This window comes from Carassius gibelio, chromosome B13 (genome assembly GCF_023724105.1).
Source record: "Carassius gibelio isolate Cgi1373 ecotype wild population from Czech Republic chromosome B13, carGib1.2-hapl.c, whole genome shotgun sequence".
In the NCBI taxonomy this organism is placed as follows: Eukaryota; Metazoa; Chordata; class Actinopteri; order Cypriniformes; family Cyprinidae; genus Carassius; species Carassius gibelio.
In genome coordinates, this window is record NC_068408.1 from 19,630,176 (window position 1) to 19,647,817 (window position 17,642).

General features: G+C 39.1%; 1 protein-coding gene across 2 annotated transcripts in view; it reads left to right on the forward strand.

Annotated features, from left to right (window-relative positions):
* The window catches only part of LOC127970617 (semaphorin-4G), a 34,491-nt gene extending 25,405 nt beyond the window's left edge, over positions 1-9,086 (forward strand). The window contains exons 10-16 of one of the 2 annotated variants that reach the window (XR_008156638.1): positions 1,391-1,538; positions 2,299-2,521; positions 2,624-2,739; positions 2,898-3,052; positions 3,588-3,649; positions 4,262-5,651; positions 5,892-9,086. Coding sequence is in view for 1 of the 2 variants with exons in the window: in XM_052573270.1 (XP_052429230.1) it covers positions 1,391-1,538; positions 2,299-2,521; positions 2,624-2,739; positions 2,898-3,052; positions 3,588-3,649; positions 4,262-5,175 (1,618 nt within the window). In the remaining variant the exon portion in view is untranslated. Of the gene's footprint in view, positions 1-1,390; positions 1,539-2,298; positions 2,522-2,623; positions 2,740-2,897; positions 3,053-3,587; positions 3,650-4,261 lie in introns of both variants that reach the window. The other variant, XM_052573270.1, reaches the window with a different exon arrangement.
* The last annotated feature ends 8,556 nt before the right edge of the window (positions 9,087-17,642 follow it).

Here is a 17,642-nt window from a genome sequence, read left to right on the forward strand (position 1 = left end):
ATAAATTTTTATCATACATTTTATCATACTCATGACCAGTACAATGACCTCTTATACAGTGTCAAAAGATCAAGGGAATTTTAATTTCTCAATTAATGACCCCTTTTCCAGAATGTTAAAGCTGCTTCTTTACATAAAAAGTGAGGCTCCATGAAGATTTATTTTTTTGTGTTAACAATTTTTTTTATTTATTTTTTTACATTTAAAGTATATTATATATTATTTATACAATATATGTTGTCAGTATATAATTAATATGTAGATAAAACTATAATGTACCGGATTGTAATATTCTAACTAAAAATAACTATGTAACAATACACTGATAACGTTCAAATTAGAAAACTTGCAACAACTAATTTTGCAAAGCTTAAAGGGATGGTTCAAAAAAAAAAAAATCTTTCCTTAATTACTCACCCTTATGTCTTTCTGAGAGCTCTCTGACCCTGCATACACAGCAAGGTTCAACTGCTTTTCCACTATCTCCGACATTCGTATACGATTATTGCATTCCGAGCCCTAGTTTCAGTTATGCAAATCTTTCAGTTTGGTTTTGAAGCTACGGTTACCGTCACTTTATTAGCAATAGTAAAATGAATGTACTGTATAATAAGTGTATATAGCCAAACAAAGTATATAAATAGTATATAGGCAGACAAAGGTCTTTTTTTATTTTCTGTTATTTTCATTGCATGGAAAAGAGCAGCTTGAACATTCTGCTAAATTTCTCTTTTTGTGTTCCATTGAAAAAGAATAATCATATGAGTTTCAAATGACTCTGTGTGAGTATATAGTGACAGAATAGTTATTTCTAGTTGAAATATTCCATTAAGCTACTACTGGAAATGGTACAGTATTGCTGTTTTTTCCCTATAGTTGCTTCTAACAAGTGCCCCTTCCTCTTTTTTTCAGTAGGGTTGTATTCATCACTTGAGGAGCTTTGTCAATGTTCCTGTCTCGCCCCCTTCACCCACTCACTGCCATCCCTCACCTCTCTCATGCACTTTTTGATAAATTTATAATCTATTTTTCGTGTTTCCATGGTTACGCAGTGGGCTTATGAGGGTTTTATGCCGGCATGCCAAGACCTTGAGAAACAGTGAGCGCAGCACAGGCTGAGAGGCTCTTCGGATAATAAACCCAAGTGTACAAACTGGAAACTGGATCGACCACAAAGCGCTCACACCTTGGCTGATTCACCACTTTCATGAATGCACCTTCTATTCACAAATTTTCTTTGTGCTCCCTTGAAATATATCTTGAAGAAATGGTTGAGTGTTGGTGTTCACCGTCCCAGCTTTGCCTCAGGGTTTTACTTGAAATCATGTAGTGTTGGATTTCTCTCCTTTGTACTGCTTTGAAAGAGTACTAACCAGTGCTTCTTTTCCAGGAAAAACGTAAAGGCGTCTGCGATCTGCCAGTACTCCATTCTGGATATCCAGTGGGCCTTTGAGGGACCTTATATGGAGAGCAAAGAGGACTCCAGCTCCAAATGGACCCAGTACACAGGGAAGGTGCCCGAACCACGACCCGGCTCGGTATGGCCAACAGTAGACATACTGGATTACAGTAATAATGATCCTCTGTTTCATCTTACACTGGCCTGATTATCCTCATCTCTGAAACACTGCCTTCTTGCTGACTCTGACGGGGAAGCACAAGTCAGCACTTCATAAGTTGAGCTACTAAAGCTCTCTAATCACTGTGTGCTTTGCGCACAAGTCTCTGTTTCAGAGAGCACAGCGAGGTACAGGTAGAGCGTCGATCTGGTTTCATCCAGAAATCAGATGCTGATGAGCAATTTTATAGAGTGCACATGGAGAAAATGGGCTTATTTCATCAAAGCGTTTTGCCATGGAGATTAGCAGCAGGCAGAAAATCTTTGATGATTAGCTGCATTATGAATTTTGAATCTGTGATATTGCTAATGAGTGAGTCTGTATGCGAGTAAGCAGCTTTAATTGCTGTTTGGAAGTTTTCAGAAATTTGAATGATTTTTCCTGGCCTATTTTGAGCACTTCCTGAAATCTTTTCTTCTCGAACACTTGAACAGTGTCTGTCAGGTAAATGAAATGAGAGTTAAATTATGTCAATTTTCAGTCAAGACGACAAGAATAGTTCAATGTCCTACATTCTCAACAGGTTCTTGTAAATTAGAATGCAATCACACTGTGCCATAAGAACAGAGAATTTCAGCCCCTGTATTGTTTGTGTCTGCTGTCCTTTCAATGATGTGAAAATATGGCAGAATTTATGTAGCTATTTTAAGAAAGTAACTTTACTGCACTTTCTCTTCAGTGCATCACAGATCAACTTCGAGCAAAAGGCATCAACTCATCCACCAACCTGCCAGACGATGTCCTTCACTTTGTCCGTCGCCATCCGCTCATGTACAGGCAGATCCTTCCTCAAAAACAGCGCCCCCTGCTGTTTAGGAGGAATGTGGACTACACCAAAATTGCAGTACATAGAGTGATAGGTCTAGACAATCAGATATACCACGTGCTCTTTATTGGGACAGGTAATTCATGTTACAGTGACCTTTCTTTCGCTCTTATCTCTCAAGCACTTGAAGCTTTTATTGAGTGCAGCTGGGTTCTGAATTGTTTTGATGTTTTTCCAGATGAAGGTTGGATGCAAAAGGCTGTGAAGATTAATGGTCAGCTGCACATAATTGAGGAGCTACAGCTGTTTGAGGAACCCCAGCCAGTGGAAAGTATAATCATCTCTGAGAAACAGGTCAGAAATTAACCTGTGCACATCCTGGAAGCTGATTTAAATAAAAATATCTCTAAATCCATCATTACAGCAGGTTGTTCTCATTTTAACGTCTCCAAACCCATTACATTCTGTTTGAATTGATGTATGACTTGAATCTTACTACTTGAACCTTTCAGATGAGTGTGTATGTGGGTTCGCCCACCTCAGTGGTGCAGTTGCCCTTGTCCACATGCAGCAGATACTCCTCATGCTTTGACTGTGTAATGGCGCGTGATCCCTTCTGTGCTTGGGATGGACTGGAGTGTGTGGAGATTACATCACACAACAGAAGGTATGAGTGTGTGGTCATGAATACTTCTGCTGTCCATTCTTATCATTTTAATTAATTGTTTGCCAGTGTAACTGAAGTATATTACATTGTATGTTCTCTGCAAATAGAGCTTATAACATGATTTTGTTTGTGTATGTCATGGAACCGCCCACTACAGTGCATCTCGGATAAGTGTCTGCCTCAAAGCTAGTGAACTCTGATCACCGAAACATTAATATATTCATTTTTATATTAATATGTTAATATATTCATATCATTTTGGTTGTCAAACTATTTTTTTTCTTTGGCCTGCACCAGTGGATATTGAATTTTTAATCATCCAGATTGCACAATTTATATTTATTTTTCATACCGTACATTATAATGTTGTGATGCCTAAATTCACTGGTAAAACCAGTTTTTTTAATGTTTTATTTTTTATTTAGACAATCTGACATTTATTAGTTAGCGGCCATAATATAAACACAATCAGTATTGGTATTGGTCAGAACTGTAATATCGGTGCATGATAATAACTAATAACTTCTGTCTACAGAGCCAATCTGACACAGGACATTCTGAATGGAAACCAGGGCTGTGATGAATCCACAGAAGATGGTATGAAAGATAATTCTTATAATAGTCAGTGTAACAGTGATGATTCAGTGTTGTTTTAGTATTCAGTGTAACTTATATACTTTTACAGTGTTTATTCATATTTTGAATAAGCTTTCATTTTTAGATTTTCAGTTTAATTTTACTTTTAGGATATGTTTTAGTCATTTTGTTGTATGCTTTTGTCATTTTAATTTAGTTTTATTTACATATTAATACATTTAGCAAATTCAACTGTTTATTTCAGTTAGTTGCCATAACCAAATTGCCAAGTGTTTTAGTAATTTTAGGTATTTCATCTAAGACTTGAGTTTTATTTTAGTATTTCAGCTTTATTTGCTTTAACAAAAATGATTATTGATAGACTTAATTTCATTAAACAACAAAACTGTAAAGGTGTGTTTAAAATTTGTGTAGTCAAATTGTCTTTTAATTCTTAAGTGAATCATAGCAAATGGTAAAAGTCAAATGAAGTAAATATGAGCCATTATCTAAGGTTGTGGGACCACTCCAGTTTTCCGAGTGTCCAGTGAATCACTGTTACTGTTACTAGCTGACCCTAAATTATTAAAGTGTCATTATAACTGATGTGTGCATGTCATCGCTCTGTCATAGACCAAGTTTTACACCGCTCTCGCTCTGTGATGGCGGGTGATGATGTGCTGCTTCAGTGTGAGCTCAGCTCCAATCTGGCAACCCCTGAGTGGATGTTAAATGGAAAGGAACTGCCGGGTTATGGACTGGACTCTGGTTACCGCGTCGGCACTGACGGCCTCCTGGTCATCGAGGCACGGCCTTTCCAAAGCGGCAACTACTGCTGCTTTGCCCTGGAGAATGGTGTCCATGTTCCTGTGGTGATCTACAACTTGACAGTCCGCCAGGACCTTCTCGCACCTCCTCCCATTAAGCCAACAAAGCCACGCTTGACTACAGCGAACTACTGGACTATTCAAACTTCCCCAAGTGACTCCCCGGAGGACTTCCATCCGACCCCAGTGTCTCCTCACTTCGAGTTCCTGTCTATGAGGAACATGAAGGTCATGTACCTGTCCCTAATCACTATCCTAGGAGCCCTATGTTTTGTTCTAACAGTTGTCCTGCTTTATGTGGGGTTCTGTTTGCAAGGTCGGAGGGGTAAATACTCTTTACGGGCCGCAGCTCGCAACGAAAGAAAGCGAGGTGCCCACTTGGAGCTGAAGACCATCTCCAGCAACTGCAACGGGAAACCGGACACTCACGACGGCCTGCTGCAGATCGTCCCTGGAGAAGCAACAACGTCCCCCAACAAAGAGCTTCCTCCTGCGCCACCTCCCCCACCGCCTCCAGAATCAGAGTACGTCAATGGACTCTCTGCCACTTTACCAAGCGTCTTACGCAAGATGAATGGCAACAGCTATGTATTGCTGAGACAGACAGATGGAGACACCACGTCTCCGCTTTATTACTCCTTCACAGAGGAGCTCAACAGGATCCTGGAGAAGAGGAAGCACACGCAGCTGTGCAGTAAACCTGATGAGAGCTCGGTGTGAAATGCGTTTGAACTGCTCAAGTGTTCAAGGGCAGTGTCGTGGTCTATTACCCCTTCTTCACCCAGACTAACTTTAATGGAATGCTAATGAGTAGCCACAGCTGCTTTTATTGGAAGATAAACAAAGCATTGGTATTCCTCTAAAAGGAATGAAATCCCTCTCCGTTTACATTTCAAATGTAGAGCTTGTGACTTTCAACAGACTGAGGAAAGCCCACTGGTCACAAATAGCAAAGAATGGACACATACAATGGAAATTCTACCTCAGCAAACCGTATCGCACAGCTTATTTCAGCATGCTTGCATTAAATTCAAGTTGGAGTTGGGGATGAATAGTTGGGGACACACAGCAAAGGAACCTTCACAGCAAAAGAGCCCATCTGGGGGAATCAAGTAAATGATTCAGTTACAAACCAGTTGGAAAAAACATTTACAAGGCAGCACTGTAAAAAAGCAACAAGATGAACTCAAATGGAGGTATTTGCAGCAGGATGAAGCAAATTGTGCAAAACTCTATTGATTGTCAAAGACTGAATGTCTTTGATATGTCCTTTATTTTAATATTTTCTAATTTATGCCAACACTGACCTTATCAGTAAAAGCTAGAAATAATAAGCATAATTAAAAAATAGCAGGGATAACAGACTTTAAAAACCATTAGAAATGCACTTGATGGTACTAATAGTGTAAATATAGCAATTATTGATATTTTCACAGGGTTGGGAACCCAGGAAGATGACAGTATTAACCGCCGCGATGCACTTTTTGGACCGGTGGCATTTGTTTTCCATCAGGTGCTGCCTATTATGACAGATCTGGAGAAGATGAAATGGATTACAAGGACAGGACCTTTGCAATAGATGTGAAAGCGACAATATGAATTGACTCTGAATGCGAGAGGGAAGACTATGTGCACAGTATCTGTTTAACCCTGAGCAATGGACCCCTAAATGTGTCTGGATATGTTTGACTTAAGATCTGTTATGTCTCAGATCTGTATGCCTCTTGTAGTACGATAAGTCCACATGCACAAGAACTGACATGATTCCTTTGTCGGAATCCTTCATCGGAATTCCGGAGTCATTGGCTGCTAGGTCTCCATGACAACCACAGAGCAGAGGTAAAGCTGATGCTGACCTTCTTAGATTTATCCTTTTGACATGACCAATTATTACAGCACCTCTTACAGTCAGGTCATACAGTCTTAACAGGGATTAGCGAATTAGCGCAGCGTCTTGAAATTGGGCTTCTGCTGCCAGTAAATAAACTAAATTCAGTTCTAGTCGGGACATGATGAACAATGAGTATTGTGACATGGTGATATTGGGGGGATTAATTATCCCCTACACTTCCAGTAAGTCCATTAAACTGTTGTGTAAATGTTCGTCTTGGAACTGCTCCAACTGCTCCGACTGCCCACACTTGCGTGCAAGAGCATTTTAGCGTATCTCCCACTACTTAAGGGGAGCGAAGCATATGGTTCTGTCTGTTTAGATCAGAATATGCAGATTGCAATGGAGCCAAGTGGAGAACATTAAAGCCACATGTTCAGAAGAGAGCTAAGATGAGCACTGCTGATAATACAGTTCTCTTTCCTTATGCTTTGTGTTCAGATCGTATTGTTTCCGATTTGTTAAGTAGAGTTGGACTTATTTTATTCTGATGCACTCTAAGAATTAAATTAACGTCATTATTTAAATTAATCCTCATGTCATTATAAACCTGTATCTTGTTATTTTTACACGAAATAAGACATTTTGAAGTATCTTTCTGTGGCTCTTTCTATGCAATGAAACTTTGTAACTTTGTTGTGACTAAAAAGGATCAAATACACTTACAAAAAATTCTTCCTCAGAATATTTGTCTTGTTTTCCAGTAGAAATATCTAAACATTATTAAATTAAGGAAGCAAAATGCAAAATGGCATACAATTAAGTGAATTTATGCTTAAAACAATAATTTTTTTTTGTAATAATGTTCTGATATTTCTACTAGAAAACAAGATGAAAATACTAAGTAAGAAAAAAAAAATTCTGTGTAGACATACAACTCGTATTTCAACTATTTTAAAGAAGGATTCAAACATTATGTGAGCAGACCTTTCATGATGAATATAGCACACAAGTCATATGGACAAATTTTATTGTGCCTTTATTAATTTTTTGAGCTTGACCTTTTTTATTTCTGACAAATCCGCATGCATACACCTCCATCATGGTGTCTAATGACAGCAGAACAGATCTGCATACACATCTGACCTCCACTCTCCCAGAGGTTCACAATCTGTGATTAGATGCTTGTCCTCATGCAGCTCCCATATGGTCTGTTCCAAATGGTCTGTTCCAAATGTTTACATCCCTTGAGTCATATACAGTATTCCTATGAGAAAGGCACTGCAGATTGTTCTAACATGCCAGGACAGGTTTGTGGATGAGAAATATTCCGTCTGCTGTCTGCATTCAAAGTGAATTTAAAGTGCACTAGAGAGAATGGGATCGACTTAGAAAGATCAAAAGAGAGTCTAGAGAATGCATTGAAATAGATTGAGAAATGGTCATTAAGCCTTTTAGTCTCATTTAGAGCAACTACACAGAGCCCTCAGCAGCGCTGTGTCTGATTCCAGATTCAGAAATGGCATATTAATGTGGCTAAATTGCCATTGGTTCTCCTGGGTGTAGTAGCTTAACACAATGCATTAATTTCGGCTGGTTTTTCGCATATTCCATGGCTTCAGAAGACTTAATGTACCACATAAATAGTCATATCACCACTTTTATTTTTATTTTTTTATGTTGTGTAATGGCAAGAACTGCATAATGATTTTAGTTTTAGCAAATAATTGCAGCATAAAGGTTTTGAATGACATGAGAGAGAGACAGAATAATGAAAGGATTCCAATTTCTGGGTAAACTAACGAAACACAGAACATTTAGGCTCAGAAATTTGAGGTTTGTTTTGTTTTGTTTTTTTGACAGAGACCACAGTCTATAGATATAGATATTATAAGACATTTCAGTCCTTGCAAACAATATATCTGCGGCGTAATCCATAACGCATAATGGAGTCGTTGTTGAGGTTTATGGGAGAATTGTTATAGATTGAGTGTGTTACATTTCTATTGTTTATTGTACTAAGCCATTCGCCATTTTCAATATTAATACTTAATGAAAAATTAAAGAGGTTAATGCCCTGTAAAGATGACCGGAAGAGACATATGCTTAATTAGTCCCCTCTGTCATGCATATTTATTCCAGTATACAATATAAATGAAAAATGTTTATTTTATAGCTTTGTACAGTTTTGTGTAGATTTATTTTCGTATTGTTTCGAACTTGGCTTTTCTAAATTGTGGTCGGTTAATGGTGCATGAATATGCATTTTTGAGAACTTAGAAGTTTTGAAAACCAAAAAAGATATGATATATATATAAAAACATAATATAAACGTGATGCTGATAATAATAATAGAAATAAAAATTTAACCCAAATGACTCCAATACAGCATGTGCTCATTCCATTTCCATTACTACAGTATTGAAATTGTTTCCAGTTGTATATGTGCTGTCACACCACATTCCAACCAAGATGGTATGCTTCCTATTTCTTATTTTGTGTTCAGAAAATATTGTTAAACCTCCTGCAGAGCCGACCATGTCTCAGAGTCACTTCAGTGCACAGTTGTATGCCTCTTCAGTCGTGGGTAGCATTGTGTGGGCTGCCTCTGGAACTGCATTTAATGAAGCTGGTTAGACCTGTGCCTGTCACCATGGTGAAAAACACCATAGAATTATTATCAATTCGCTTCATGTTTAATTCTCTACCGCTCTCTCCATGCAACAAACATTCTCGAATATCCTGATCAATGTTTACATTTTACTGAGTAAACTCTTTTAATAAACAGTATTGATGCTTCTGTTAGTGTCTCTTTACTTTTTGGTATTACATGGAATAAATGCACGAGTCAAGCATATTATTCAAAATGAGGTTAGCACACCTCGCCTGTGTTGACGTGTAGGAGCTACAACAAAACAGGTTATTAGCACTTGATACAGCTGGAACAGGTTGATCTGTGGTCAACCGGAATTCACCTACAGACAGAATCTTTTCTCTTTCTTACTGACTTCAGATCTGCTGCAGAGAATGAATTGAAACAAAGCACTCTGTCTATTTATTGTTTTATTAACAATGGGTAATGTGCTATAATCTAACTTGGTCTAATGATACCCAACATGCATTAATCTGTCACCATAACACAAAGGTTCAGAATGTTTTTACTGGTCAGTCTTGGAACCAGAGCCAAGGAGAGAAACAAATCTCTAAAGAGATCCAAACATTTACGGCATCATAGTAACCCATTATGTCACATGACTACAGAAGGTGCGGTTATGCTGGCCATTATGTTGGTTATCGCCTGGTGGAATGATACAGGATAAGAGAGCGGGAGATAAGCGGTGTTTGTACGTGAGGAGGAGTGTGGTTTTGTGTTGCTGGAGTCTCAAGAAAGTGACCCATTATGACTGCATTATTCTGTTCTGTACTTTACTAAAAGGTCTCAATGAAAGCATTGCACTCCAGGGACATCCATGGTTTGAATTATGGGGCAAATGAAGATTTGAATCATCTAAAAAAGAAATCGAGCCAAGGTTGAGGTGTCTTAAAAGTAGCCTATGTGCTACATAAACGTATACATCACTGTTACATATAAATAGCTGTTTTAGCTGGGTTTTCAAACGTTTCAGTAACCTCTAAAGTTAAGGTTTGGACTTGTATAGACCTTCAGAGGTTAGATACCATATTGAATTTAGCAGATGACAATGAGGCCGCGAGGGTTGGTCTTTACAATGGTACACACTGTATAAAGGTTCGAGGTCACGTAAGCTCACAACTATTAAAACTGTTTCATAGGGATTTTAATAGAGGTATTAAGAAAAAAAACGTTAACTGGTACGTTGTCAATCGTGCAATCCATTGAATGCACCCTTGAAGCTTTGTTTTCATTCCTGTCAACAATTAAATATGGCGATACCTGTGAGCCTGTGAGGGATGGACTAACAGTCTTAAAAGCACTGTATAAGGGGTCCTAGATTGTGTCATTTTCACAACTAACAACTTTCAAAACTAATTATTACTATTTTTTTCAGAAATGATTAATCAGCTGAATAATGATATGTTGTGTTAAACAACAGTACAGTCCCTCACAGCCTCGTTTTCATTCCTGTCAAAGATTTGGCTAGATAATGCTACCCTGACTAAGGTCTGTATACATGAAGCACAACTCACACAGAAGCAAAAAGCTTTCAATGTGGTGATTCTGCATGAGCATTAAACCCACTGAAAAATCACAAATATCAAGCAAAATGACTGCATTTCATCCCCTGTGAAATTTTGCCAAACAACAACAGATGTGACCGTGATCTATGCATCTTTCCTGGCTAAATGACAGGAAATTTGAGCACATTTTGTCAGTGCTCTCTTATAGTGGTTTGCAAACAGAAATGGTCCCCTTTCTTTTTTGTTTTTAATTTATAGCAACGGTGCTCTGGTTTAGGCTTTATCATAGTCAGATAACACACTGACTAGAAATTAAATGGTATGAAAATCTTTTATAACAATTATAATGACCAAAATGATCAGTTATCAGTAGGCTATTGTCACAGTATTGTCAAAATGTGCTGGAAATGTTTTACACACACACACACACACACACACACACACAAACACACACACACACACACACACACACACACACACACACATATATATATATAACATTTGTTTGCATAAACACTACTTAACATTACAAATGATGTCCAGATTTTATATGACGACATGACATGACATTTTATCTAACACTTACAAAAAGTTTCTAATAAAACTTTTAAAAGGTTTTATAAAAATGGTCAATTTCACATTTCAGCTTTTAAATAAGGAAAAGTGTTAAGTCAAAATGATAACTGATTAATAAATGATTATATGTATTTTATCCGCGTCATAAATAAATCTAAATACCTTAGGGAATTCAAAACTCAGTAATCGAATACTGATGATCAAAATGTGGAACGCTTATACTGACCGTGTGGAATTTTATCATGATTTATCATATTTAATAAATAGGCTATATGAAAACATAAGCTTCTGTTAGACTAATCTCTGACAAACTGATGATTCACTGCTTCTGGACAAACATACCATATCATTTGTTCTCAGTCACACCATACTATTCAGCTGATAGCATTTATGATGGCACAAACAAAAGAAGTCGAAACCGTGTCACTCGTGATTCATAATGCCCTTTTGCACTTTCCATTTAGGCTACCTTTATTTGCTTGAAAATTTTATAGCTTATCTGTTATGTCACTTCCTTATGACGCACTGTGGTGATCTCCAGCTGTGCATAATACGTTAAAGGTGCCCTGTGTTAAAGGTTGAAGTGCAGTGATCCGTGGTGGAAACCGCTGGAGCGCTAGAATTACTGTAATATGGGGGTTGCCAAGTTATGACAACAAAAAACCCACCCAATTACAACTCAAATCTATGATATCTATCCACATATCGCATTTTGAGCGGGGTCCCCGGCACTTTATGTAATAAATATCACGTAATTGGGGTACTTCAACTTGCGTAACAGTGTTACAGTAGTCCGATTTCGCGGGAAAACCGTGGGCTTGGCAACACTGGACCCGTTCAGGTATCACGGACTCATTAGGCGGTGCTCTGTTGTGCAGGATATTTCCAGGTAACCTCTCTGGGACTGGCAAAACAATGTCTGAAGGCAACCCTGCTGTGCAACATACGGGTCACCAAGCAACAAAACAATGTTTTTTTTTTTAAATATCAAATGTCCAGGTGCCGCGGTGAATTGTAGGTGGAGAATTGCAGAAGACGTTTATGCTGATAGTGTACCTAGTAATTCTATTCTGTAGGGTTTCCTGTACGAGTTAACTCACCAGTTCATTTCTTGACATGGTTTATATGCATGTCTGGTCTGTAAAGATTTTCCTTTTGTTAACACGTGGCAATAACAAATTACAATATATTGACATTTACTAAGTCTTGCTTTCTCTTTTCATTCTGCCTGTTTGTCTGTGTCAGATGTGTTGTTTGTTTTGCAGGCAACACCCTCAACAAGACGAACAGGCTGTTCATCACGAGATTTTTTTAGTGACATGTACTTTCTCAACTATTTTCAAAAAAAAAATAGATGTTACTCCTCTGAAGATGATAGACATGCAGGATCCCATTACAGTTGCCTTATCATAGAAGCTATAAGGGGGAAGTATGAGGAGATGTTTTCAGAAAGGTGCCTTTACATCTCAAAGCATCACATCTCTCATGGGTATTTGGTAATAGAATAGCACTGACTACAATAAATTCCGGGAGACTCTCTCTGCAAAAGTCTCTCCTAACACTGATTTTTTTTTTTTTTTAATGAAAATATTGCGCCATCTAGTGGTCATCCGTGTAAGATTCAAGAACTGCATGAAACGATTTTAGACGAGGCATCATTTTGGACAGTTGGTAATGGATGTATGATTTTTAATCGGGCCTATTTGATCTTACTGATAACGAAAAGATTGTTGTGTCACAACCGTTATACTTATACTATACTAGAATTATTAATATTTGTCATTTTTGGTAAGGAATGCTTTATTGAATTAATAATGTCACCGGATCATGTAAAGGGATCACTGAAAGTGAGCATAAAGATAATGAAATAGTGAAAACGTACCTCTTTTTGAACCGTGTGGTCTCTCCCTCGAATATGTTTGTCTCAGCAAATCAGATGCTTCAGCTCCTCAGGGCTGGTGCTGTAAAATTTACATTCAAAAGTTAGATCCTTCTGTTTGTCACTCAGTGCACTGAGTCTGGATCCTTGCAGCAATACAGTTTTCTTGACAAAGTGAGGTACTTATTTTCTTCTAACTTACTTTTCTGCATGAATTCAATCAAGCATCGGAAAGAAAAGAGAAAGAAGTTTTTTTTTTTTTTCAAAACACAGTGCTCAGACTCTGTTCTGTCTGTAAGGTAAACACGTAAATCTCAGTTTAGAATTAGAATTTTTATTTCACTATTTAATTTATTGAATATGTGTAAAAGCAGCTGCAACATCCCATCCCATCGATGTGATCTACTTCCTGTCTCCAGAGAGATCAGACACAAGCTTACTCTTTGAGTTCTGACCACTAATGGAGTAAACTTTAATTGAGTTAGATGATCCTGCTGCAAAAAAACCCCGGTTTAGAGATCATCTCACTGGGTGTTTATCTCTCAGAGGATGTTCCAGAGGGAATTAACCCAGTGAACAATACAGGCATACTCAGTGTGCCAGTGGAAGCAGATAGCAGTGTGTCACAAGGTCAACTGTATAGACCTGTATCAACAGTGCTGTCCTGAAGTAAAGTTCACACAGGATTACTAGAGACCAGTCCAGAGTCAAATACACTGACACCTGCTGGCTTGGTTGAGCTTTAGTCAGGGGCTTGACTGCTATAAATAAAGTGCTTGACTGCTATAAAACCTGTATAAATAGGCTACACATTCTCCGATTTAAGGGTCAGTATGATAATTTTTTTTTCAGTCAAATAATTTCAGTTCAAATAATTTTATTAAACGGGGCGCATTAATTTGATCAAAAGTGACAGTAAAGACGTTTAAGGTCACGGAAGATTTCTATTTCAGTTGTTTTCAACATTGATAAACATTGATAACATTGATAAAAATAATAAATGTTTCTTGAGCAACGAATCAGCATATTAGAATGATTTCTGAAGGATCACTTGACACTGAACGACAGTATGTCTGCTCCCATATTTTGTTTCTCAGGAATATATACTGCTCTTAATGAGAGGAGTTTGCTCTGGGAGTTTGCAGCTTGTACAAAGGGCGCGAACGCAGACCTCCCTGGTGGTTGATATAACAGACCACCGATGTGTTGTCGGTGCGCACCAACACATGGTGACCCCTCAGGTCTGGGAGGAAGTGCTTCAGTACAAGAAAAACTGCTAGCATTTCTAGACAATTGATATGCCATGTTTGATGGTGATCGCTCCACAGACCCTCACTGCACCCCAGCCAGTGAGGGATGCATCTGTCGCTAGCGTCACACGGCGACAAAGAGCTCCCAGCACCGGGCCCTGTTTCAAGAACCAAGGTTTCTTCCACATGTCTAAGGCACGTAGGCAGCGCCGCGTGACCTTGATAGTGCGAAGTAGATTGCCCCTCGGGGAAAATCCCTTGGTCTTGAGCCACCACTGTAGGGGCCTCATGTACAGCAGGCCAAGAGGTATCACGTTGGAAGCAGCTGCCATCAGACCCAACAATCTCTGAAATTGTTTTACAGTGAGTGACTGGCCTTCTTTGACTCTCTCGACTGAGATGCGGATTGACTCGATACGAGTAGGGGACAATCGTGCCGGCATCGCGGTCGAATCCCATACTACGCCTAGATAGGTGGTTCTCTGAACCGGAGAAAGCACACTCCTCTTGGCGTTCAGTCTCAAACCCAGCTCCCCCATATGTGCGAGGACGACATCTCGATGCCGAACCGCAGCCTGCTCTGACTGAGCTAAGATCAACCAATCGTCGATATAGTTGAGAATGCGGATGCCCTGCATGCGCAGGGGAACCAGAGCCGCGTCTACACATTTTGTGAACGTTTGGGTTGAGAATGCAAGGCCAAAGGGAAGTACTCAATTTTGGTTTCGCCCCCGAAAGCGAACCTCAGAAACTTCCTGTGTTGTGGAAGGATGGATATGTAAAAATATGCGTCTTTGAGATCTATTGTGAAAAACCAGTACTAGGACCTGATCAGTGCTACAACATGCTTGATTGTGAGCATTCTGAATTTTAGTCTCATAACTGAACGATTTAAGACCCTCAAGTCAATCAATCAATCAATCACCTTTATTTATATAGTGCTTTAAACAAAATACATTGTGTCAAAGCACTGAACAACATTAATTTGGAAAACAGTGTCTCAATAATGCAAAATGATAGTTAAAGGCAGTTCATCATTGAATTCAGCTATGTCATCTCTGTTCAGTTTAAATAGTGTCTGTGCATTTATTTGCAATCAAGTCAACGATATCGCTGTAGATGAAGTGACCCCAACTAAGCAAGCCAGAGGCGACAGCGGCAAGGAACCGAAACTCCATCGGTGACAGAATGGAGAAAAAAACCTTGGGAGAAACCAGGCTCAGTTGGGGGGCCAGTTCTCCTCTGACCAGACGAAACCAGTAGTTCAATTCCAGGCTGCAGCAAAGTCAGATTGTGCAGAAGAATCATCTGTTTCCTGTGGTCTTGTCCTGGTGCTCCTCTGAGACAAGGTCTTTACAGGGGATCTGTATCTGGGGCTCTAGTTGTCCTGGTCTCCGCTGTCTTTCAGGGCAGTAGAGGTCCTTTCTAGGTGCTGATCCACCATCTGGTCTGGATACGGACTGGATCTGGTGGCTACGGTGACCTCGGAATAAGACAGATACAGACAAATATTAGCGTAGATGCCATTCTTCTAATGATGTAGAAAGTACAGTGTTATGTGAAGTGTTTCCGGTTACAGTTTAGCTAATTAATGCAGCCTAAAAATCCTTTAACGGATTTGGATATTAAAAGCATATTAGTATGTTATGTGTATGCCAGGTTAAAGAGATGGGTCTTTAATCTAGATTTAAACTGCAAGAGTGTGTCTGCCTCCCGAACAATGTTAGGTAGGTTATTCCAGAGTTTAGGCGCCAAATAGGAAAAGGATCTGCCGCCCGCAGTTGATTTTGATATTCTAGGTATTATCAAATTGCCTGAGTTTTGAGAACGTAGCGGACGTAGAGGAGTATAATTTAAAAGGAGCTCATTCAAATACTGAGGTGCTAAACCATTCAGGGCTTTATAAGTAATAAGCAATATTTTAAAATCTATAAGATGTTTGATAAGGAGCCAGTGCAGTGTGGACAGGACCGAGCTAATATGGTCATACTTCCTGGTTCTAGTAAGAACTCTTGCTGCTGCATTTTGGACTAGCTGTAGTTTGTTTACCAAGCGTGCAGAACAACCACCCAATAAAGCATTACAATAGTCTAACCTTGAAGTCATAAATGCATGGATTAACATTTCTGCATTTGACATTGAGAGCATAGGCCGTAATTTAGATATATTTTTGAGATGGAAAAATGCAGTTTTACAAATGCTAGAAACGTGGCTTTCTAAGGAAAGATTGCGATCAAGTAGCACACCTAGGTTCCTAACTGATGACGAAGAATTGACAGAGCAACCATCAAGTCTTAGAGAGTGTTCTAGGTTATTACAAGCAGAGTTTTTAGGCCCTATGATTAACACCTCTGTTTTTTCTGAATTTAGCAGTAAGAAATTACTCGTCATCCAATTTTTTATATCGACTATGCATTCCATTAGTTTTTCAAATTGGTGTGTTTCACCGGGCTGCGAGGAAATATAGAGCTGAGTATCATCAGCATAACAGTGAAAGCTAACACCATGTTTCCTGATGATATCTCCCAAGGGTAACATATAAAGCGTGAAGAGTAGCGGCCCTAGTACTGAGCCTTGAGGTGCTCCATACTGCACCTGTGATCGATATGATACATCTTCATTCACTGCTACGAACTGGTGGCGGTCATATAAGTACGATTTAAACCATGCTAATGCACTTCCACTGATGCCAACAAAGTGTTCAAGTCTATGCAAAAGAATGTTGTGGTCAATTGTGTCAAACGCAGCACTAAGATTCAATAAAACTAATAGAGAGATACACCCACGATCGGATGATAAGAGCAGATCATTTGTAACTCTAAGGAGAGCAGTCTCAGTACTATGATACGGTCTAAATCCTGACTGGAAATCCTCACATATACCATTTTTCTCTAAGAAGGAATATAATTGTGAGGATACCACCTTTTGTAGTATCTTGGACAGAAAAGGGAGATTCGAGATTGGTCTATAATTAACAAGTTCTCTGGGGTCAAGTTGTGGTTTTTTTATGAGAGGCTTAATAACAGCCAGTTTGAAGGTTTTGGGGACATATCCTAATGACAATGAGGAATTAATAATAGTCAGAAGAGGACCTATGACTTCTGGAAGCACCTCTTTTAGGAGCTTAGATGGTATAGGGTCTAACATACATGTTGTTGGTTTAGATGATTTAACAAGTTTATACAATTCTTCCTCTCCTGTTGGTGGCTCAAGTCTATAATCGGACGCAGCCCCCCATCCTTCTTTGGAACTATGAAATACCGGCTGTAAAATCCGGACTCCCTGTCTTGAGGAGGGACCACCTCGATGGCCTCCTCCTCTAATAGGGTTTTCACTTCCTGTTCCATAACCAGACCCTGCCTGAGGCCGACTATTGTCTGAACGACCCCGTTGAATACTGGCCCTTTGCCCACCAAAGCCGATGTTGCTCTGAGTGGCTTTGAGGGCAATGCCGGGGCCTTTAGAGACGATGCCGCGCCAGGGGACAGATAGC